The sequence below is a fragment of the Aquarana catesbeiana genome, linkage group LG01 (genome assembly GCF_042186555.1).
Source record: "Aquarana catesbeiana isolate 2022-GZ linkage group LG01, ASM4218655v1, whole genome shotgun sequence".
Taxonomy (NCBI): domain Eukaryota; kingdom Metazoa; phylum Chordata; class Amphibia; order Anura; family Ranidae; genus Aquarana; species Aquarana catesbeiana.
The window spans coordinates 366,510,339-366,534,956 of NC_133324.1; the positions used below are offsets into that span (position 1 = coordinate 366,510,339).

General features: G+C 43.5%; 2 protein-coding genes across 2 annotated transcripts in view; one reads left to right on the forward strand and one right to left on the reverse strand.

The window, feature by feature from the left end:
* Positions 1-24,334, forward strand: part of ZNF367 (zinc finger protein 367) — a 35,004-nt gene extending 10,670 nt beyond the window's left edge. The window contains exons 2-5 of the mRNA XM_073633111.1: positions 4,093-4,243; positions 7,392-7,511; positions 8,587-8,725; positions 21,442-24,334. Coding sequence (XP_073489212.1) covers positions 4,093-4,243; positions 7,392-7,511; positions 8,587-8,725; positions 21,442-21,679 — 648 coding nt within the window. The 3' untranslated portion in view covers positions 21,680-24,334. The remainder of the gene's footprint in view (positions 1-4,092; positions 4,244-7,391; positions 7,512-8,586; positions 8,726-21,441) is intronic.
* The window catches only part of HABP4 (hyaluronan binding protein 4), a 274,086-nt gene that overhangs the window by 211,574 nt on the left and 37,894 nt on the right, over positions 1-24,618 (reverse strand). Inside the window, exon 2 of the mRNA XM_073633090.1 lies at positions 10,774-10,869. The gene's annotated coding sequence lies outside the window, so the exon portion shown is untranslated. The remainder of the gene's footprint in view (positions 1-10,773; positions 10,870-24,618) is intronic.

Consider the following 24,618-nt stretch of genomic DNA (forward strand, 5'->3'; position numbering starts at 1 on the left):
TCTCCCTCCCTCCCTCTCTCTCTCTCCCTCTCCCTCCCCTCTCTCTCTCCCTCCCTCCCCTCTCTCTCTCCCTCCCTCCCTCTTCTCTCTCCCTCCCCTCCCCCTCCCTCTCTCTCTCTCCCTCCCCTCTCTCTCTCTCTCTCCCTCCCCTCTCTCTCTCTCTCTCTCCCTCCCCTCTCTCTCTCTCTCCCTCCCCTCTCTCTCTCTCTCTCCCTCCCCTCTCTCTCTCTCTCCCTCCCCTCTCTCTCTCTCCCTCCCCTCTCTCTCTCTCTCCTCCCCTCTCTCTCTCTCTCCCTCCCTCTCTCCTCCCTCCTCTCTCTCCCTCCCTCTCTCTCTCCCTCCCCTCTCTCTCTCTCCCTCCCCTCTCTCTCTCTCCCTCCCTCTCTCTCTCTCCCTCCCTCTCTCTCCCCTCTCTCTCTCTCTCTCTCTCTCTCTCTCTCCTCCCCCCCTCTCTCTCTCTCCTCCCCCCCCTCTCTCTCTCTCCTCCCCCCTCCCTCTCTCTCTCTCCTCCCCCCCCTCTCTCTCTCTCCTCCCCCCCTCTCTCTCTCTCCTCCCCCCTCTCTCTCTCTCTCCTCCCCCCCCTCTCTCTCTCTCCTCCCCCCTCTCTCTCTCTCCTCCCCCCCTCTCTCTCTCTCCCCCCTCTCCCCCCCTCTCTCTCTCTCCCCCTCTCCCCCCCTCTCTCTCGCGCTCTCTCCCCCCCCCTCTCTCTCGCGCTCTCTCCCCCCCCCTCTCTCTCGCGCTCTCTCCCCCCCCCTCTCTCTCGCGCTCTCTCCCCCCCCCTCTCTCTCGCGCTCTCTCCCCCCCCCCTCTCTCTCGCGCTCTCTCTCTGCGAACCAGATCCTTTGTTGTCGAGAAGTAAAAGCCGTTGTCGCTGATCATTTGTCGTTTTTTTTTTTTTTAACAAATCATTTTATAGAAGTTTTGCATAACCCTACCTACTAGCCTTTACTAAGAGGATGGACATTTCATTCACTTCATTTCTTTTTTTATTTTATGGTATTTGTCACTGAGAAGCCCCAAAATGTTGGTAATTTGCCCATGTAGTTGCAGTAAATTGTGGTAACGTGCTTTTGGAATGCTGGTGACTTCTCACTTTGGTAACACTGGGTATGTGTGCTGACATCTGCTGTGGTCATTGCAGACACCCTCTGAATTAAATCTGTTTTAAGTGAAGTCAGTATTGTGCAGCTCTTTACGGGACAGCTTAAGGCAGCCCAATACACTACTACAACACCGCTAAAATTGGGCTTTGGACTTTTTTTTTTTTTTATTCCAACATTGCTCCAAAACACATGGCATGTGCATGTTGTGCACTGTCTGTCCTGTGTTAGAGCATTTGAATGGCATTCAATATTCATGGCACCACCTTATGCATGGCAAGATTACCTCAAGCGAGAATGGTGTAAATTTGTGTAAATTCCATTGTGAGGGGTTTAGGACTCAATTTTTCTTAGAGGCATTACTTTTCCTGTAGTTTCACTTAAAGGCTTACTCCACCTTCAGCAACATATTACACTAGTATTTAGGGTGTAGCCCCCATCTGTGACAGCCACTGATCCAGGTCATTCATTCAGAGATCTCTGAATAAATTACAATCCCCTCTGCCACTGGCAGGCAGACTTGTAGTTGGCAATGGTAAAACAAGTGCGGTGATCAATCAGCACACTCGTAGTCCATTGACGCTACTAGCTTTCCAACTGTGAGCCTGTATAGGACTGAAGGAAGAGTTTGCATGAGCCTGACATTGGACTCACAATCCATTGATTGCGGATGCAATGCTTTGCAGGCTCCCGTGGGAAAAATGATAAATGCACATTTTGTTTCCTGTGTTTCGTCAGATTAGGTGACGGAAGTGACGTTCCGTCACCGACATCTTGCTACAAACCGCACTCCTCCACAGGCGGCATCTTGTTATACTCACCGGAGTCAAGCATATCACACTTATTTTTAACAGTAAACCCTGCTTATATGGTGAAATACAGGATTTACAAATCCGTCGGACTGTTTAGATGTTGAATTATTATAAAAGCAGCGGCAAGCATGGCGATCGCACAGGTTTGCTGATCTGACAGAAGACCCCCCGCTTTTATAATTCAACATGTAAACAGTGTGACAGATTTCTAAATACTATATTTCATGATAAAAGCTCTGTTTACTGTTAAAAAAAAGTGTGAAATGCAAGACTCCGGTGGGTGTAGCAAGATGGCAGTGACAAAACGTTACTTCCATTATAAATTCTGATGGGTCGCCTAATCAGACGAAACGCCTGCAAAATTATGTGCAGTTATTTTGTCTTAAAGGTGAACCTGGCCTGTTAATCTGGCTAAAATAGCTAGAACCTACATGTATTTATCCAGCATGATTGGTCTTATTTCTTATTAAATTGGCACAGTACTTGTGTATATTCTGGGCTTCTGGCACATATTGTATACAGTTGTTAATATTTACTTGTGAACATCAAAGGTTTATATCTGACATCAGGTATCTAAACTGAGATTTTTACTTTCTAGACATCGATATTTGATACTTTTATGCGCATGGGCAGTTTGATTTATAGGTCATTGTTTACTTTTGAAATCTCATTCTGTTAGACCGTAAACTAGGTGGCACAATATTACATTTGTGTGTGTGTTTTAGAACTGCTTTCTTTTAAATCTTAACTTTATATTTTGATCATTCCCTTTTGATAGTTTTGTTTCTCTATTTGAGGAATTGTGAATCAGACCAGATATCAAGATAAGATGTCATATCAAATGGCATGGGTAGTTTTTTTGGACTGCTTTCTGTGTTTGGACCTGGTGATTAACCATCCTAGTTCTAGTGCTAAATCATGAAGCAGTAGAGCCTAAAGAATAAGTTTATCTTTTTGTGTAAAATAAATAATAAATGCACATCTTTTTACAGGTAAATAAAAGTGCATTTATTTTTTACTCTGCAGCTAAAGCATGGCAGCTGCAATCAGCAGATCGTGGGTTTAATGCTAAGATCCTGCTGACTAGGTAAGCTGTCTGCCTGTACCTCCAATACAGGAAGGCAGTTACCGAAGGGCAGGAAGATCAATGGATGTTGAGAGCACTCATCTGCATTTAGAACTACAAAAGATCAACTGCAATGGCTGACTGTACTTGTAGTTTAATTCATTTACAGGAAACTGAATGGATGGTGTGCCTGTGTGGGCAGGGCCCGGGCTGTGCTTTTTTTCAAGTTGTGACGGGTGCAGGGAGAAGACCCCAAACCTCTGTCACAAACTGAGACTGCTGGTGGCGGGAGGTTGCTGCATAGGTGCATGTTTCATTTTACACCTACAGATATAGGTGTAACATGCTCCTAAAGGTGAACTTAGCCTTAATGTTGTCCCTATAGTGGTATTTCCTGGGTTTCCAGCAGGGATACAGAGGGAAAGGTAGGTATGATCTGCTACATTTTGTATTTTAGCCTTTTCCTCTTCAAAAACCAAGGCCTTGTTTACAATGGCTTTTTTTTTAAATTATAACTAGTTGGCTCTGCTATCAGAAACAACAAAAATGCTTGAAGTGGCATGCTTTGATAGACTGTTACTAGCAAAAGTGGTTGTAAAGCCTGAACATTTTTTACCGTTTATGTGTTTTCTGCAGTAAGGTAAAAAATGCTTTCAGTATGTATATATATATATATACACACACACACACACACACACACACACACACACACACACACACACACACACACACACACACACTACCTTTTTATACTTGAGCCCAATCTTGATCCAACTTTGTACCTGAAAACAGTGGTCAGCTGTAAGTCCAATCTTGTGAGGGGGCGGGGCTTAGCACCACTGTGTCTGTCTATAGATGCAGGTAGTGAGGTCCAGGATCAAGCCCGCAGGTGTGACACGATAGGAAGCTGCTTCCTATGGTGTCACACTGAGAAGAGGAGAGGCCAGGAATTCTGGCGGGGGACCTGCGAAGAGGAGGATAAGGCCTTTCTGTGCAATACCATTACGCAGAGCAGGTAAGTATGCCATGTTTATTTTAAAATAAATTTTAACTTTACAAATGCTTTAATGAAGTTGGTATGAGATCTTTAAACTCATTTGGTTCCCTTTCACAGGATGGAATCCGACGTGGCCGTCCAAGAGCAGAAACGGTTCGAGATTTAATAAGTGAGGGCGAACACTCTTCAAGCAGGATTCGGTGCAATATATGCAACAGAGTGTTTCCTCGGGAGAAATCTTTACAAGCTCATAAAAGAACACATACAGGTTAGCCTATAACGTAATTCCAGATTGGTAGTTGAACTCAAGTGAGCGTTTAAATATGGTAGCTCTCCATCCATTTTTTTACTACTGTGGCTTACACATCTCTAAAATGGAAGTCTGATGCAATCTCTTTTCAATTTTTTTTTTCCCCCTTTAAATTATACTTGAGAATAAACATCTGTAGTCTGGTGTCCCCATAGTTTAAAGGCTGATTTGTGAAATGTGGACCTGTTCCCATAGCTTCTAGATTCTTTTTAATTTTAACTGGGTAATTCCTAAACCCGATTGGTTTCTTGGGCAAAGGGGCATCAAGGATATGTCAAGATTCATTTTTAAACAAACATGTTATACTTGCCGCCTCTGTGCAGTTGGTTTTGCACAGAGTAGCCCCGATCCTCCTCTTCTGGGGTCCCTCGGCGGCGCTCCTGGCTCCTCCTCTTCTCGAGTTCCCCGTTGGAAAGCCGCTCTCCCTGGGGGCACTTGTGCGGGGGTGCTCCCGTGTCCTGCTGCTGCGTACATTGACACAGACAGCAGTCTCGGCCCCGCCCCTGGACTCCCACGTCATTGGATTTGATTGACAGCAGCGGGAGCAAATGGCTGTGCTGCTATAAATCTATCCAGTCAGGACCCAAATCACTGGCTGGAGCTGCTGTGCTTGTCCCCGTCGCTGGAAATACCGGGTTCAGGTAAGTAAAAGGGGGGGCTCTGGGGGGCTGCTGCATCACAGGAGGTTTTTCACCTTAATGCATAGAATGCATTAAGGTGAAAAACCTTGAGTGTTTACAACCCCTTTAATTTGTTCCAAAATGTAGCAAGATGTAACAAGCTGGTTCACTGTTTTTGTGAAGAGAAGAATTTACATACAGCATCAGTTTTCATGACACTAGGCTCAATCCACTTAGCAATATAAATCTGTATTTTCAGAAATGAAAGCCAGAGCTGAAAATATATTTATATTTATTTATTTATTTTACACACAGTATCTCACAAAAGTGAGTACACCCATCACTTTTTTGTAACTATTTTATTAGATCTTTTCATTTTCATGTGACAACACTGAAGAAATGACACTTTGTTACAATGTAAAGTAGTGAGTGTACAGCTTGTATAACAGTGTAAATTTGATGTCCCCTCAAAATAACTCAACACACAACCATTAATGTCTAAACTGCTGGCAACAAAAGTGAGTACACCCCTAAGTGAAAATGTCCAAATTGGGCCCAAAGTGTCAATATTTTGTGTGGCCACCATTTTCCAGCACTGCCTTAACCCTCTTGGCCATGGAGTTCACCAGAGCTTCACAGGTTGCCACTGGAGTCCTCTAACACTCCATGACGACATCATGGAGCTGGTGGATGTTAGAGACCTTGCGCTTCCCCACCTTCCGTTTGAGGATGTTCAATAAGGTTTAGGTCTGGAGACATGGTTGGCCAGTCCATCACCTTTACCCTCAGCTTCTTTAGCAAGGCAGTGGTTGTATTGGAGGTGTCTTTGGGGTCATTATCATGTTAGAATACTGTCCTACGGCTCAGTCCCCGAAGGGAGAGGATCATGCTCTGCTTCAGTATGTCACAGTACATGTTAGCATTCATGGTTCCCTCAATGGACTGTAGCTCCCCAGTGACTGCAGCACACATGCAGCCCCAGACCATGACACTCCCACCACCATGCTTGATTGTAGGCAAGACACACTTGTCTTTGTACTCCTCACCTGGTTGCCGCCACACACGCTTGACACCATCTGAACCAAATAAGTTTATCTTGTTCTCATCAGACCACAGGACATGGTTCCAGTAATACATGTCCTTAGTCTGCTTGTCTTCAGCAAACTGTTTGCGGGCTTTCTTGTGCATCATCTCTAGAAGAGGCTTCCTTCTGGAACGACAGCCATGCAGACTAATTTGATGCAGTGTGTGGCATATGGTCTGAGCACTGACAGGCTGACCCCCCCCACCCCTTCAATCTCTGCAGCAATCATATGTCTCTTTCCCAAAGACAACCTCTGGATATGACGCTGAGCACATGCACTCAACTTCTTGGGTCGACCATGGCGAGGCCTGTTCTGAGTGGAACCTGTCCTTTTAAACCGCTGTATGGTATTGGCCACCGTGCTGCAGCTCAGTTTCAGGGTCTTGACAATCTTCTTATAGCCTAGGCCATCTTTATGTAGAGCAACAATTCTTTTTTTTTCAGATCCTCAGTTCCTTGCCATGAGGTGCCATGTTGAACTTCCAGTGACCAGTATGAGAGAGTGAGAGCGATCACACCAAATTTAACACACCTGCTCCCCATTCACACCTGAAACCTTGTAACACTAACGAGTCACATGACGCCGGGGAGGGAAAATGGCTAATTGGGCCCAATTTGGACATTTTCTCTTAGGGGTGTACTCACTTTTGTTGCCAGCGGTTTAGAAATTAATAGCTGTGTGTTGAGTTATTTTGAGGGGACAGCAAATTTACACTGTTATACAAGCTGTACACTCACTACTTTACATTGAATCAAAGTGTCATTTCTTTGGTGTTGTCACATGGAAAGATATAATAAAATATTTACAAAAATGTGAGGGGTGTACTCACTTTTGTTAGATACTGTGTATAGATATAGAGAGAGAGCACTCCCTTTAGACTTGCTCAGTATGGAGGAACAAACAGTGATTTGCTTCAGAATAACCAAAGGCAGGAAACTGCAACAAAATTTGTTAAAATCCCTGCAATGTACATAGATCACCCAGAGGGGAATGTGTTTTTTTTTTTTTTTTTTTCTCCACAAAAGTGGAGTTATGCTTTAAGTTTTATATTCATCTTCTATCCTGGTGACCATTGTCACCAGAACAAAGGGTAGATCTAAAATTTTAGGTGTATGTGTGTGTATATATAACAAAGGGGAAATATTTCAATGAAAATACTTGTTTTGATCACAACTGTTAATTGTTGGAACTCAATTTGCTTTTGGTTTTTACACTTTATCTCGAACTGTGTCAAAAATCACTCTCTATTGAAAACCAGACACTTTTTGGCTGAAGGTTCCACTTTAGAGCTTGCCAATGCTTCCTTAATTTTTTTCCGAAAGAGGAATCTGTTCCATTTTGATCAATTGAGCTTTGTACATGTCTAGCTAGTAAATGAAAATCTTTTTCTTCTGTTTAAAGGAGAGAGGCCTTACCTTTGTGACTATCCTGAATGTGGAAAAGCCTTTGTACAGAGTGGACAACTAAAAACACACCAGCGCCTTCACACCGGAGAGAAGCCATTTGTTTGCTCAGAAAATGGTAAGTTGCCCCCTGTTAACAGTGTACAGACACATCGGGGTCAATTTAGAAAACTGGAGAGTGCAAACTCTGGTGCAACTGTACATGGTGGCCAATCTGCTTCTAACTTCAACTTGTTCAATTAAGGTTTGATGAAAAAGACCTGGAAGCTGATTGTTTTTTATGAGGAGCTGCACCAAATTTTAGAATTTAGTTTTAGTAAACCAACCCCAATGTGTCTATTTTTGTGACTGTTTTTAGAGAAATATAAAAAATTAGCCCTTGCATCTTTTTCTTGTTTTTGATGGTTGTAGTGTAGCTTCAAAATTGTTAGGCCTGTTATGTTTTTTATTAGCACGTTAGCGTTGGTTCTAGGAGGTATGGTTATGAGATTGTAGGCCTAAACTACATAGGTGCTCTAAGAGAAATTTGTTGTCCAGCTTATAGCCCTTTGACAGAAGCTGCCACTTTAAGATTTGCAAGCTGCATGATAATTTCTAAAAAGTATCTGTAAAGTGTCCTTGGGAAGAAACTGTTTTGGAACTAGTATGCATGTGCTTAAGTCAGCCAATATCCTCTTTCAGCTGCAAGCTATTTAGGTTAATGACAGATACCATTTTTAAATGAAAGTGGAATAAGGACGAGATTGGTTACAATCCGTACACTTCATTTTGTGTACTCATGAAGGTAGTAATTGCAGCTGAATTAGGCTTGTGGTAGCTTTACTTTATTAGTTTACCGGGCGATTGGTTTAACATTTCCTATTTGCAGTGTGCTAATCTCATTGTGCTGCAAACTAGGTAAAACTGTACAGTGATTCTCCAGCCAAACCTTTATAGTAGTGCTTTATGAAACCTCTAGAATTATTTTATTACTGCCTGTGTCCTTATTGAAACTGATAAAGGTCTCTCCAACAGGAACACACAGGCTAAATTAAAAAATCTCACAGAAGTGCTAATGATTTCTTCTCTCTGAAGGACAAATGAAAACCTTAATACTGAAAATGCAATGAGTGTCCTCTTCATCTACATTATTTTTTTTTTTTTTTTTTTCTAGCAGTCCTCTGGTCTGATGATTTGTGTATGTATATCTGTAGGTTGTTTGAGCCGTTTTACACATGCAAACCGACACTGCCCCAAGCATCCATATGCAAGACTGAAAAGAGAAGAACCAAACAGTAAAACCAGCAAAATGCAAGCTGCTGATAACAAAGATACAGCAGAATGGTTGGCAAAGTAAGTTTGTGATATGCTTATGGCAGTTCATGTTACAGTTTAAAGAGGAGTTCCACCCAGGGGGTCCATTAAAAAAAAAAAAAATTAAGTCATCAGCTACAAATACTGCAGCTGCTGACTTTTAATTGGACACTTACCTGTCCCTAGCGATACGGGGGATTGAAGCCCCGCTCGTCTCCCCCTCCGTTCAGCTGTGGGCGCCGGGCTGTGGCTTCACAGCCTGGCACCCACTGCGCATGCGCGAGCGGCGCCGAGCGCCGTGATTGGCCGCTCAGTCACCTGGGACCTGTAATGGGTCCCAGATGATTGACAGGAGGGAGGGAGCAGAGCGGAGCCCTTCCTGTGCCGAGGGGGAAGTGATGTCACCAGCCCAGGCACTGAAAGGGGCAGACTACGAGGGACCCCCTAGCAACAGGCATTTAGAGGTGAGTATAAAAAAAAAAAAAATATCCAAATTTTTTTTGGGTGTTTTTTTAGGATTTTTCATGTATGTTTGTTTTTTGGGTGGAACCCCACTTTAATGTTTACATGCCTGTTTGAATTGTTGCAGTGATATTGTTGGACTAGTTGTGCTTTCAGTAAGGACTTGCTTCTGGCCACTGCCAAGCATGCCTCTCTGCCTCTCTTCCACAAGATGGCAGTGTGTACATAAATTAAACATGAATTTCCTATGCTTTAGTTGCTTACCACCAGCCAGAATGCGCCCACTTATTGGTTTTACATTGCCCCCAATTTAAACTGACCCAGTAATCGTGTGTAATTTTTTACGGTTATGGATATCTCTCAAGGTGAGGGGGCGATACACTTGGACATTTTTACCTTCATGCAGGGAATGCATTAGAACCACTTATCTTATACAATCAGATTGTAACATGTATGGTCATGCTAAATCTCCTTGCTCTTATTTATGATACTTCGTCTTTCCATACGTTCCCATTTTGCTTTGTGTTCAGTGTTCAGAAACTGGTAACATAGCTTTAAATGCTATTGATCCTGAACAGTGTTTTGACACTTTGAGAGAAGCAGAGCATATAGAGAGACCTGGACTTTTTTTTTTTTTTTTTTCTCTCAAACAGGATGAGAATAAAAGCTTGGTGATTAACCACTTGCCGACTGGGACATAGCTGAATGACAGCTACTGCACGTTCGGCTAACTCTGGGAGGGCGTACAGACTCGCGCTTCCCACAAGCACATGGAAGTGTCTGTGTTATCCGGGTTTAATGGACCATCACGGTAAAGGGCCAGTGACAGCGGCCCTTTACCACGTGATCTCTCTGTCAAATGACTGAGCGATCACTTGTCAGCAAACCGGCACATGTCTAGTTTAACTCTCTCCTCGCATGCTGTACATACTGATCGGTACAGCGTGCAAGTAGGGAGACTGCAGCAGCACTCACCCCTGCCTCATATGTGCCACTGCAGCGCCTCACAAAAGTGTAATAGGTAGTCAGGAAATTCGATCTGTATTTTCATGTCTCTAGAGCACCTGACGGGGACCCCTGAATGTTGGACCTCTGTATGTGGCCAGGCTGTGTAAAGGCTCACGCATGTGGTATTGCCATACTCAGGAGTAGCAGAATGTGTTTTGGGTTGTAATTCTTGCTATGTACATGCTGTGTGTTAGAAATATCTTATGGACAACTTTGTGTAAAAAAAAAAAAAAGTTAATTTTCTTTCCACATTTTCCAAAAACTTGTGGAAAAAAGACATGTTCAAAAGACTCCTAATGCCTCATAGCATATACATTTTATGGGAGTTTTCATTGTCCTGGTGTTCCAGGGCCTTCAAACGTGTGAAAGGCTGTCAGGAAATTATGTGTAATTTATGCTCCCAGAATGCCTGGAGGTGCTACTTGCATGTTGGGCCTCTGTATGTGGCCAGGCTGTGTAAAAGTCTCACATGTTGTATCGTCACTCAGGAGAATGTCTTTTGGGGTGTAGTTGCAAGTATGCCTATACGGTGTGTGAGAAATAACTTGGTAATATGACAGTTTTGTGTGGGGGGGGTAAAGAATTGTGGAAACAAATTACAACTTCAAAAAACTCACCATGCTTCTTGCTAAATACCTTGGAATGTCTTCTTTCCAAAAAGGGGTCATTTGGGGGTATTTGTACTTTCCTGGCTTGTTAGGCCTGATTCACACCTATGGAATAAGTGAAAAAGAGGGTTAAGTGGCGCTACCTGTATCCTGAAGAGTGACCTGTCAGGTTTATTTTATGGCATGTAAAAAAAATTCAAGTAATCCCCAGTGTCACTACCTATATCAGATTTGATGGTTATATACCATAAGGTAAAATCTCACAGTGATCAGTGACATTTCACAAGTAGAATTAGAAAATAAACAAATGAAAATACTAATATATACAAAAAATACCAAAAAGGCCACCAGGTATATATCCAGTGACCGTAGTGTTCAGACACCACTATGAAATGGTAACTATACAGTGCACCAAGATATGAGAATCCAATGTAAAACTAAAATATATATATATATATATATATATATATACACACACACACACACACACACACACACACACACACACACACACACACACACACACCGCCACTTAACCCTCTTTTTCACTTATTCCATTTTCTCCAAGCATCTTCCAGGACAGCCCATGAGACCTAGGGCTCCTCCTACCAGGACAGGAAACACGTTACCCCCACCAGATAAAAGGTCGGTCCTCCAGGCCCCATATCAGTTATTAGTGTTTCCTCCGGACGGGGGGTAACATGTTCCTGGAATCTGGTCCCTAGGTCTCATGAGCAGGGGCTCTGTATGGCTATTTGGGGCATGTCACTAACCTCTCCTCTGCCAGAAGCAGCACTCCGCTGGAGAGGTTGGCTGTGCTGCGGTCTCCTGTGTCTCAGTGCCTGGAGAGGGCCAGGACCGGCATGGCGTCAGCTCCCAAGCACTTTTCATATAGAAAGCGGCGGTATCCTTTCCTCACAGGCAGCGTGGCTAGTTGTGTGAGGATAAGCAGCAAGCTGCGGCGCTCGAGAAGGGGACGGAGCTTCTGCGCTCCAAGCTGGCCCACAGGAAGTGCTGAGGGCAGGTCACTTCCGGGGCATATGACGTCATCGTCGGGTGTCGGAGACGCCGGTTCCAGTCTTTTTAAACGGCGCTAACAGGAGACGCTGGCCGCTGGTGTCTTCTGGTTAAAGCAACCGGGCTGTGGAAAGCCAGAAAGGGGCAAGATGGATCAGTCTGCAGTTCCTACTCAGGCAGTCTATGCACCCAACACCAGCACCTCACAGGTAAGCCTGAAGTGTTATGTCACTCTCTTGCTCTCCCTGTGAGTGTTCCCTCCCCCTCCCCTTTCTGTAGTAGTGGGTTATGGGGACACATTTCCTCCCTCTTGCACGTGGTGGTTCGGAGTGGCAGGGTGGCTGTGAGTCTCATTATGGGTCACTTAACTTTTTTTGTCTTACAGACCAAGACCCAGGACAAGGCTCAGGCGCAGCCACCTAAAAAGAAACAAACAAATTGAGCTCCTCATGGAGCAAAGCCGTTTGTCGCAGCTGTTTAGATGGCCTTGTAAAGGATGACCCGGTTGCCTCTTGTCAGAAAATGCTAACCTCTGTTAGGGATGAGCACACATCCACCTTTAGTTCCTTTAGAAAGCTTATTGATATGCTCCAGACCCCAGCTGAGGGTCCGTCCTCAGAGAACTCCGGTCAGCACTCCGCAGCAGGTAGAGAGTGAAGACTTTGAGGCTGAGGTCAGATCTACCTGTTCTTCTCCAGAAGAATCAGGGTCAGATATAAATCCCAGGGATAGAGAATCCACTCTGGACTCGAGATTTAAGTTATCTGTAGAGGATGTGGATGACTTATTAAAGGCCATCTATACCACTCCTGAATTGAAAGAGGAGGAGGTTCAGTTATCCAAACATGATCTTATGTATAAAGGATTGCATAAGAAAAAACCTAGAGTTTTTCCAGTCGATAGTTCATTGATACTATTAAACTGGAATGGGATAACCCTGAGAGAAAACCATTCTTTTCTAGTAACTTAAAACTGAGGTTTCCTTTTAATGAGGACACTGTGCAGCCGTGGAACAAGAAACCTAAGTCGGACGCACCTCTTTCAAAGGTTTCAAAAAACTCTGACCTAGCGTTCGATAATATGGGTACGCTTAAGGATCCGATGGGTAAGAGGGGATATCCTCCACAGAGCCTGGGACTCAGCGGTTGGGAACCTCAAACCAGCTCTGGCCTCCACCTGTGTGGCCAGAAATCTGGAGGTTTGGTTGACTCGGATTCAGTCACATTTGTCAGCTGGTACTGCCAGAGAGCAGATTTTGAAGTCTTTTCCGCTCCTCTTCCAGGCGGTAGGATTTTTGGCGGATTCTTCCGCAGAGTCGGTAAGAATGTCGACCAGGACTTCGGCTTTAGTGAACTCGGCCAGGAGAAGCCTCTGGCTTAAAACCTGGTCAGGGAACGCAGCCTCCAAGTTGCGCCTTTGTGGGATTCCCTTAACAGGCGATCATTTATTTGGCCCAGGACTGCAGGAGGCACTGGAACGCAAGGCTGATAAGAAAAAGGCATTTCCAGAGAAAAAGAGAATCCCGACAGCCAGAAAATTATTTTGTGGCCAGGGCAGGCAACAGAGTCCTAGAGGAAAGGATAGCAGACCGAAAAAAACACTGGACTGGGCACAAAGGCATAGGCAAAAGGGGAGTGCTGTTTAACCCTCCTTAACAGCCCGCCAAGCCACAGTGACTTGTGTTCCCCGGTGGGAGGAAGATTGAGGGCCTTCATCCCACAATGGGCAGCTGTCACTCTGAGCCCCTTCATCCTGGACCTAGTGACCAACGGGTACGGGCTGGAGTTTGTTCACCAACCACCAGAACGGTTGTTGGTCACCTTTCCTCCACAAGATCGAGAGAAAGCGATTGCTCTGGGTCTCCAGATCGGAGACTTATTGGATCAAAAAATCCTGATTCCTGTTCCACAGTCAGAGCAGGGCAAGGGATTCTATTACCATGTGTCTGTGGTTAAAAAGCCGTCGGGAAAGTTTCGACTTATCCTGAATCTCCGGACTTTAAACAAGTCCATCAGATACAAACATTTCCGTATGGAGACAGTTTTTACTATCAAAAACCTACTATACCCAAACTGCTTCATGACCACGTTGGATTTAAGGGATGCCTATCTTCACATCCCTATCCATCCAGCCTTCCAAAAATTTTTGAGATTAGCAGTGAAGACAGGTATAGGGACCTGACATTTTCAATTTCAAGCCCTCCCCTTCAGTCTTTCCTCAGCCCCACACATCTTTACGAAGGTGTTGAGGGAAGTACTGGCTCCACTGAGGTTAAAGGCGATAACTGTTATCCCTTACTTGGACGACCTCCTGATAGTGGCAGTGTCATACCAGAGGCTGTTGGAGGATCTCCAGGCTGTACAGGATTTCCTACAATCCCTAATCCCTAATTCCTTGATCCTGGCCCAGAAAGTAAAATATCTGGGTTACGATTTTTGCCCAGTGAACCAAGGAGTTTTTCTTCCTCAGGAGAAAATTGCCAAAGTGTTCCAGACTATGTCAGCGTTGCAGACCAACCAGTCGGTCTTTCTGAGACAGGTGTCGAGGGCAGTGGGTCTGATGACCTCATGCTTTCCCGCAGTACCATGGGCAAGACTCCGTCAGCGTCCATTACAAATGTTTCTATTAAGAAACTGGGACGGGGACGTAAAGTCCCTGGAGTCAAGGGTCTGGCTTCCCGCTAGGATAAAAAGAAGCTTGTGGTGGTGAACTGGCCAGCACCTGACAGGAGGTCTCTCATGGTCCTTTCCCATATCCCAAAGAATTACTACGGATGCGAGTTCCTGGGGATGGGGGGCCCACCTCAGCAATGCAGTAGCACAGGGAGAGTGGTCATCGAGGGAGGCAGGAGCCTCATCCAAGCAAAGAGAGCTGCTAGCAGTCCAGAGAGCCCTGCAGTCTTTTCAGATAGAATTTGGAGGTTGTGACCCCTGATCTCCGTCAGACAATATCGCGAAAGTCGCGTACATCAACAAGCAGGGAGGCACGAGAAGCCAGATACTTCAGTCTATTGCCCAGGAGATCCTTTCATGGGCAGAAGGGAATCTAGCTTCAATTTCAGCTGTGCACCTGAAGGGACTCACAATTGCCTGGCAGATTATCTCAGCTGTTACCGGGTAGACCGAGACAACTGGTCCCTTCATCCCGAAGTCTTTGCAGACCTCACCAGGAGATGGGGTTATCCTGAAGCGGATTTGTTCGCAAACCGGAACAACCGCAAGACGGAGATGTTCTTTTCCATGAACCCGACAGACCAAGCCTTGGGGATCGATGCTCTGGCAAATCCGTGGCCTCTAGGCCTATGTTATGCCTTCCCGCCAATCAGACTGATTCCAGAAGTCCTCCGGAAGTTTCTGCTAGAGGAAACTGATCTCATTCTAATCGCCCCATTTTGGCCCAAGAGGCCATGGTTTTCCCTGCTACAGTCTCTGGTTTCAGAGCCTCCGCTGAGTCTTCCGAAAAGAGAAGACTTATTATTACAGGGTCCAGTATCACACCCTCAGGTGGTTTCCTTAAACTTGACGGCCTGCTATCTGAAGAAAAGATACTGCGCGCCCAGGGGTTCTCTGACAAGGTAGTCGAGACTCTTGTGAATTGCAGGAAGCCAGTCACTAGAGCCATATATTCCAAAGTTTGGAAGAGGTTTAACTCATGGTTATCTGAAAATCAAAGATTAACTCATGATATTCCGTCAATTTTGGAATTTTTCCAAGAGGGTGTCCTCAAAGGTCTTTCATTTAGTACCTTTTAAGGTACAGGCGGCAGCTATTAGTGTGTTCCTCCAGTTTTCTCTCCTGGAAAATCCCACTATAGCCAGATTTTTCAAATCTATCTCTAGGGCCAGACCAGTAGTAGTGAGAAGTTGTCTAACTTGGGACCTGTCCCTAGTACTTCAAACTCTGGTTGAATTTCCTTTTGAGCCTCTTGAAAGTATTTCAGTTAAGTTGCTTACATTAAAAACTGTTTTTCTTATAGCTGTTACCTCAGCTCGTAGGGTAAGTGAGTTGCAGGCCCTTGTCAGTAAGGGAGCCCTTCCTCACGATTTTTGAGGATCGAGTCGTTTTACGAACCGATCCAGGTTTTTTGCCCAAGGTGGCCAGTACATTCCACCGATCTCAGGACATTGTACTGCCAACCTTTTGTAGTTCGCCGCAGGGCGACCTAGAAAGAAAATGTAGTTTTTTAGACGTAAGAAGGATTCTCTTAGTCTATCTTGAGGTCACCAAGACTTTTAGGAAAACGGAGCCTTGTTTGGCCTCCTTTTTCTGGAGTTCACAAGGGGAATAGTGCATCTAAAGCCACCTTGGCTAGATGGATAAAGCAAGCCATCTCTGAAGCTTACAAAATTAGGGAGGTTCCTACACACCTTTTGTTACTGCGCACTCAACTAGAGCCTTGTCTATGTCTTGGGCTGAGAGGGCTGGTGACTCACAAATTTGCAGGGTTGCCACATGGTCCAGTTACTCGACCTTCATTAAAAATTATCGCCTATCAGCTCAGGAGCAGGCGTTTGGTCGTAAGGTCTTTCAGGCAGTTGTCCCTCCCTAGACTGGTAAGTTCTGGCTCATCGTCTCATGGGCTGTCCTGGAAGACGCTTGGAGAAAAGCTGAGTTAGACTTACCAGTAACTCCTTTTCTGAGAGTCTTCCAGAACAGCCGGATTCCCACCCGGTTTTGTCTGAAGTTATGTGTATTGTGCATATGTTTTGCAGGGACGTCCTACGGTTCTTGAGAAGACTGATATGGTGCCTGGAGGCCGCCCTTTTATCTGGTGGGGGTAACGTGTTTCCTGTCCTGGTAGGAGGAGCCCTAGGTCTCATGGGCTGTCCTGGAAGACTCTCAGAAAAGGAGTTACCGGTAAATCTAACTCAGCTTTTATCAGAGCTGTCCTTTGGGGAGCTTCTTTAGGGGAGGCTGCAACGTATGCAATAATCCTAAGCACAGTACCTTTTTTTTATATATTTTATTAAATCTGATTCACACCTATGCAAGTTGCAATTTGCATATTCCAGGTGCATTTTTTTTGCATTTTTCAATTCACTTTTTTGATCCATTGAAGTCTATGGAAACAAAAACCAGAAAAGTCCCTGGCTTGTTCCATAAATTGCACAGATGTGAACGTGACCTATAGGAAACCATGTTAAATGGACTGTAGTGTTTCTGCAAAACTGAAAACGCACTAAAAAAAATGCACAAGTGTGAATCAGGCCTTAGTGTCTCAAGAAATGAGATAAGCCGTCAGTACATCAGGTGTGATCAATTTTCAGTGGTTGCCACCATAGCTTGTAAACTCTATAACTTTCACAGAGACCAAATAATACTTATTTGGGTTATTTTTACCAAAGATATGTAGCAGTATAACTTTTGGCCAAAATTCATAAAGAAAAATTACTAATTTGCAAAATTTTATAACCCAAACACACAAAATTTTCGTTTTTTCGTTTTTTTTTTTATTTCGTTATTTTTTTGCGCTATAATTAAAAAAAAAAAAAAAACCCAGTGGTGATTAAATACCACCAAAAAGGAAACTGTGAAAAGGACAAAAATGTAATGAGTACAGTGTTGCATGGCTGAGTAATTGTCATTCAAATTGTAAGTGTGCTGAAAATTGGCCTGGTTAGGAAGGGGTTTTAAATGCCCAGTGGGCAAGTGGTTAAGTACTGGACACTGTGTCCAAGAGTATCTTTTAAATGTCTCTTTATTATGAAAGTTCAAGGGGGGTGTTAGTCATTTGTTTTCTAAAATATTACTTTTCAATGTATTGCATACTTGGATTGATTTACTAACTGATGTTCACATTAAGGCTCGGTTCGCACTGACGTAGGACATAGGATCCAACTTGTGAGACCCCAAGTCGGATGACATGTGAAATTCAACGTTTCCCTATGAGAGCGGTCTTAAAGATGAACTGCAGTCTGCTCACATAAATTGTTATAAAAACATCTTTGCCATGCTGAAGCTTCCCTCCAATCACTGCATATTTTATATATACTGATATTCTGTATTTGCCAAATATTCTGCAGAAATCTCCCTCCATGAAGTCTGGCTGCTGCCTGTACACTTCCTGGATTTAGAGGCACACCTCCAGCTCTGCAGCTTTCATTGGCCCTCTTATGACTCACCCCCCCCCCCCCCCCCCCCCCCCTTCCTGGCAAACTCACGAGAGTGAGAGCTGTACAGGTCATAAGCCTAGGCTAATGACCAGATAAATAGGAAGTGGGCTGTATAAGGTATTTACTGGCAGAAAAAAGTTTTACTATCCAAAGTTAAAACAAGGACAGAAGATTTAATGGATGGAAAGTTGAAAAAAATGACTGAAGGTCCGCTTTAACTGATACTACACAAGTTTGTCTGACTTTAGAAAAGGTTCCTGCGCTACTTTGATACAACTTCAATGCCACCGAGTGTAAAAAGTCACATCCAAGTCGGACTCCAAAGTTGCATTGAAAGTTGCACAACTTTGGAGTCTGGCTAGTGTGAACTGAGCCTAAAGGAGAAGTACAGCCAAAGTTCGTTTGGTTGTACTTCTGTGGATCACAGAAGTGCAATTTGTTCTGCACTCCCGTGACCCGTTCTCAGCAGACGGGGGCTGAATCCCACTGTTGGCTGACTTCACAGAGCCAGTCCAGGCTGGGGAAATTGTGCTGTGACAAAGGGACAAGGGAGGTGGAAAGTGAAAAGGGGCTGAGTAAAGAGGTGGAAACGGCCAAAGTGTATGCGGCCACAGATGCACTAAACAGACATACCATGGAATAACAAAGATACTAACATGGGTTAAATGACTAAAAAAATATAGTATGTGTAAATGACAGTGATAAAACACTCAACAGTCCAAGTGAATAAGGGCTAGTATCAGAACTAGCACATAGTGACAAATCAAAAAGTTTAATGTGATGAATCCATATGGGTAAGCGTATAACCGTCCCGCCACCAAATCATAAAAAATTCCAGAAAGAAGGGAGAAGTCTTCAGTGAAAATGCCTCTGTCTGCAAGCAGCTCACCTTACTGCTGTAAGGTATACAGCATGTGCTTAATTGCAGACCACGGGCAGGCATGGATATCCCATCCAATTTTTTAGGCGATTCCAATGGTGGATATGCAGGACTGTATATGAAAGAGATGACATAAACAGAAATGTAGTGTAACTCTCTGACAATCAAAGTGAGAGGGGGCGGAACACAGAAAGAAAGAGGGTGCACTCACTTTTAGAAAATGAATGTGGGCATCAATCCACGAACGCCGAGTTCGTATGCCTCAATAGGTATCTTCAGTTAGTCCCCGCTCCTCAGTGCTCGTCACATAGGATGAATGTATGTGGAGTATAGGGAGAAAGCATTCATAGCATAATCCTGTATAAAAACCAATTTATTTAAAACACTAAGGTAAACTCTCACATATAGAAGTAAACTGCGGTGCATAGCATCCACGAGCGCCAAGCTCGTCTCCTGCCGTCAGTTTGTGACAGTATCCCGTGCTCCAATCCTGACGCGTATCGTCATGTGACTTCATCAGAGGATAACACAGGGTAAAAGTCAATGCCTTTAAATAGTCTGCACATGGTGGACGCCTGGCGGCCATTTTCCCAAAGCCCGTCATTATAGTGAATGGCATCAGCATTAAACAGAGCTGTCTGCCATTTTGCTGGGGTCTCGCACATAGGCAGACAATGGAGAAAATGCTGATAGCCATAAGCATAATCAGTGTGAAGCCAGCTAAGGTGCGCAGCAAAGTGCAATCACTAGAAGGCAGTAGCCCATTGATGAGTATAAGTGACACCGCCATGGATATAAGTAAAAAAGCTATATATATAAATTTTTTTTTTTAGCAGCTTTCTAGCAGAAAAAAGGGGAGGGAGGCAAAAAATGGGGGGGGGGGAAATGAAGAAATACTAGTGAGAAAGTGAAAAGGGGAAGGGGAGCTCGAGGGTTATCACCAACTCACTGGAAGGGAATACATGTGATACATGCATAAATATAACAATAAGTATCAATGCAGCAAAGCAAACATATATAAGGATAATGTAGATAACCCAAATGTAAACATACCTATAGGTAAATAGACTGAAAAGAGGAAGGAATGGGTATAAGAAATTGCATGAAGAATGTAGGTATAAATTAGAAATCGCTGAGAAAGCAGTTTAAGTCTCATCGAGCCGCTGAGAGCATGGGCCAACCTCACCCAGCACTCCAGTAAGTAAGGGGGAGGGGGGCAGAGTAAACCGTGGTGACTGACAGTCACCAGTTCTCTGCTCTCGGAGCTCTGAAGACCGAATGATCAGCAGTGTTTGATCACTTGGTTCTCAGTTTTAGAGCCGGCAGAGGACTGATGCTGCAACCACCTAGGTAAAAAAAAAAAAAAAAAAGTATCCCTGAACTTCTCTTTTAAATACCAGGGAAAGGGTGGGTGGATTGCTTTTGCAAGGACTGATGTGAGCACAGCTCTACTGGGCTAGGTAAAACTTTTTGAGTAAATCGGCAGCGCCATTTCAGCCCAGTCACTAGTAGGCTTCAATAATTTTAAGCAATATTTTACCCTGTTGATCTTGGTTCAGTCATTTGCACTTGGCCAATTGGGTGTCCACCGGGTGGTTATCATGACAGGTCTAAACTTATTACATTTTTGGGGCAAAAAAAATGGTCTTTGCAAATCGTTTATTGGGTATAAGGTTTCATGCACACTGGACGTTAAAGAGGAAGTAAACCCTGATGGGTTTTACTTTTTCCCTTTTATTTCCCTGCAAAGGTAAAGCATAATGGGCTACTATGCAACGCATAGTAGCCCATTATGTGTTACTTACCTGAAACCGAAGCCCGCAATGTCTCCGTTGTCCCCACTAGCAGGGAGCGTCCATCTTCGCCCCTCTTCCGGGGCCGTGAACTCCAGCTCTGTGACTGGCCGGAGTCACGTGACGTCACTCCCGCGCATGGAGGCATGACCCCTATTAGAAACGGCATGATGTGCCCTTTCTAAAGTGTGCCGATTAAATTGTAGTCATCGGCGCTCGGCTTTTTAGTAAATATTTCCTAAACCGTGGCGGTTTAGGAAATATTTCAAGCACTTACAGGTAAGTGCTAATATAGGCTTACCTGTAGGCAAAAGTTGCTGTACAGGGTGTACAACCACTTTAAAATAACGTTCTAAAAATGCCAGTAGCTTTGCAGTGAGTTTTTTTTTTTTTTTTTTTTTTTTTTTTTAATGTTTTTGCAATGGTGTTTTAAATGTTTGATGATTTTGTGGTCAGAAAAACGCCTTCTGAATGAGATTTTATGGCGTTCAGAAAACAGCCCATAAACTCCACTGCTGATAAAAGTTGAAAAATGTCCATGTGTTCATGGACTCATAGGATAACAGAGTGGAGTTTATGGGCTGTTAATAAAAAAAATAACGGTCGTTTATGAGCTCCAGTGTGCATGGAGCGTAAGGCTGACACAAGGGTTTAGGTATATATTGGCCTTTCTTTTCTCTTAATCTTTTTCTCTTTCTTTTTGCATAATACAATGTATCATTCCTGCCCTAAAACTAGTTATTTTAGTGCTGTAACAATATATGCTGTGTAGCATTCTAAAATGCCTTACAAATCCTAAAAGCTGTTTTTCATGTTTAGTGTTTTTTGCTCACATTCCTAGCCTCCTTTTTTAAAATGCTGATCTTTATTTTCAGACACTGGGAAAGACAAGAGCAGTTGCCTCCAACATTAAAGATGAAACCTCTTCAGAAGGCAGACCAAGAGCAACAAGACCCACTAGAATATCTTCAGTCTGATGAAGATGAGGAAGATGAAAAAACCGGGCCTCATTCTGCTGCTCGACGCCGTCTCCAGGAGCAACGAGAGCGTATGCATGGCGCTCTGGCCCTGATTGAGCTAGCTAACATAGCTAGTGCACAGTTGCGCCAGTAACCTATTGACATGTACGAAAGTCTTTTCCCTTGCAGTATATTGGACCTTATTTCAGTTTCAGTGGCAAAATCCTCTGATATTAGAAAAAGGTTACGAGATACGCTATGGGTTCTAAGCTAAGCACCTTATTTGCTTGATATAGGCTGCTATCCTGTAGAATTTCTATGAAGAATGTTTCTGCTTCCTAATTTGGGAAGCGTGAGAGTTTTGCACTTTTTATGGTAAAGATAGTTGTAAAGTGTTTTATATAAAATATTTGTAAATATGGATTTGGAAAAGGTATAGTTTTTACATCTGTTTGAAATATTGGGTTTTACAAGCTTAACGTTGCTTTTCAGAAAGGCAGTCGGTTTTTCCAGAGTCAGTTGTATGGTGCCAGTACCAAGAAATTGGTAATCACAATTATTCTTGTAATTTATTTCTGTAGGCAAAATATATTGGGTCTGTAAACACAAGTTACAACTACACTTGCATCACAATAGCATGATTGTTCAAGTGGAATGAAAAGTTAAGCTTGTAAAATGAAGGCTTCCAATAAAATGGATGCAAGACAGCACTTGTTTAAAAGGGGAGGATGTTTTATTGGTGGTATTGTGTTTTTTTATAGTAAACTATTTTTAGAATATCTGCAAACACTAATTTTAATATCCAGCTTTTAGGATTTTTAAAAATATATATATATTTTTTGCGAACTGCCAGGCTGTGTTAACGTTTGCAAACTGCCTAAAAGCCACTTTTATTGCTTTAACATGCCAGTCTTTGTTCTATAAAATGACTCAACTATTGGCTAGTGTTCTCAGAAGAAAGCACTTCTGTTAGCTAAAAAGCTGGCTTAAAAATGGTATATGTAGCCACTGGATGAGTGTTCCATATATACACTGAAAGCTGACAGTGCTCTTAAATTCTTGTTTTATCTTTAACTTTTTTTTTTTTTTTTTTTTTTTCTCTGAGGCATTGTCCTTTTTAGACTTGATGAGAACTCTTCACAATAATTGCTCTTGGTATTAGACATTTTATAAGGCTGAACGATTGCTAGGAAGCCGGTACTTTTTTTTTTTTTTTTTTGGTCCTGGCAGTTAGATTAAGCCAGTTTATCTCCTAAATTATGTGTTTTTTTGTTTATTTTTATCAAAAACATGATCCCATTTGCCCTGGTAAAAATTTTTGCTAGGGCAAAATCATTTCAAGTGGTCTCTCGTGTGTGTTCTGTTACAATTGATCTGATTTGCCCTATTCAACAAAGCAAACACATAGCTGGCACTCTGGGGTGACTGCCCTGTTTAGTTTAAGCATCTCTGGTATCGACAGTGCCCTGGTACATGGATAGGCAGATTTTACTTGCTGTCCTTTCACAGGGACATGCTCTGTTTTGATAGAAGACCCCTGTTGGCTCTATGGGCAGACAGATGAAAACTAATGGTGGTAGATAAATGTAAACGGATGCACGTCCATTTATATCCTGCCCATAGTTAAATGACATTTGAAAATCTAAAACACCGTGGACCTGATTGAAAAGCCTGTGTGAAAGGATACTTTGGGGCAGGAGCAATTCGCTGGTATGCATTGCCTGCTGCACTAGGGGACAGTGTGGTGTGCAATTGTTTCCTGTGTGTCCATGCGGTGAGATGTTTTTACCATGTGGCAAAATGTCTGTCATCATACATAATGTGAATTGGCCCTTCAGTAGAGGGCCAGGCTTATATAAATGCCTTATTAGGTAGAGGGCCAGGCATATAAATCTTGCCATCTGAGCCTCACGATTGGCTCCTTAACAAGATGTTTGTTGACCAATAGTGAGGACAGACATGCCCACAGGAATTATCTGTATATCTTAAATCAAAAGCAGACTGGCATGCCTGCGGTGTTGATACTGTTAGTGCTGTATTATGCAAGTATTCTACACTTTGTTTCATTTATGGGTTGATGCACATTTTTACATTTATTATGATTAAATGTATCGGTGTGTTGAAATAACATCTAAAATGCTTAAGGCCCCTTTCACACGGGACGGATCCGTGATGATCCGCCCCATGAACATCCGCTGCTCAGCAGGGATCTCTTCGTTGATCCCTGCTGAGCCGGCGGATGACAGGGCGGTCCCTGCACACTGTGCAGGGACCACCCTGTCAGATCTCCGCTCTCCCCTATGGGGGGATCGGATGAACACGGACCGTCTGTTCGTGTTCATCCGATCCGCTCTGCAGACGGATAGAAAAATAGGATTTTCCTCTGTTTGCAGAATCGGACCATAGCGGAGATGGATGATATCGGGTGTCAGCGGATGTTCATCCACTGACACCCGCTATCCCATAGGGATGCGAAAACGGATGGATGAAATACGGACATTCGGTCCGCACGTGTGAAAGGGGCCTAAGGGGTGTGATTTTTGTTTTTTTTTTTGTATCTCATCAAGCTAAGGAAGACTCTGAGAAACCTTTTATATGCACTTCTTTCCAAAGGGAGTCATAATGAATTTGATGCGTTAAAACTGCTTTTTGTTCTAAAAATGTGGTTTAAGTGTCATCGTGCTTATAGCGAAGTTAGTAGTTTGGCATGATTTTTTAGCATAAAAGTGTACTCCGCTTTTGAATAAATAATTTCTAATTTAAACCTGTCTTTGTGTTATGTCTAATTCAATGTTAAACCCGGTATGCAGCACTTTTTGTCCAGTCCTGTGCCAGATCATAAAAATTAAACTCCGAAAATGTCTCTACTAAATCCATAGTCTAGAACCGGATATATTGCAGGTTTTAATAATGCATGCCATTCTCAACCTACCCCAAAGTGTGTGTATGTGTATAATTGTGTGTAGAGAGAGAGAGAAATCTCTATATCCACAACATATGTGGGAGTGCATCAACTGTGTTTTAATTTGGGCAGCACAGTGGTGTAGTGGTTAGCACTCTCACCTCGCAGCAATAGGGTCACTGGTTCGAATC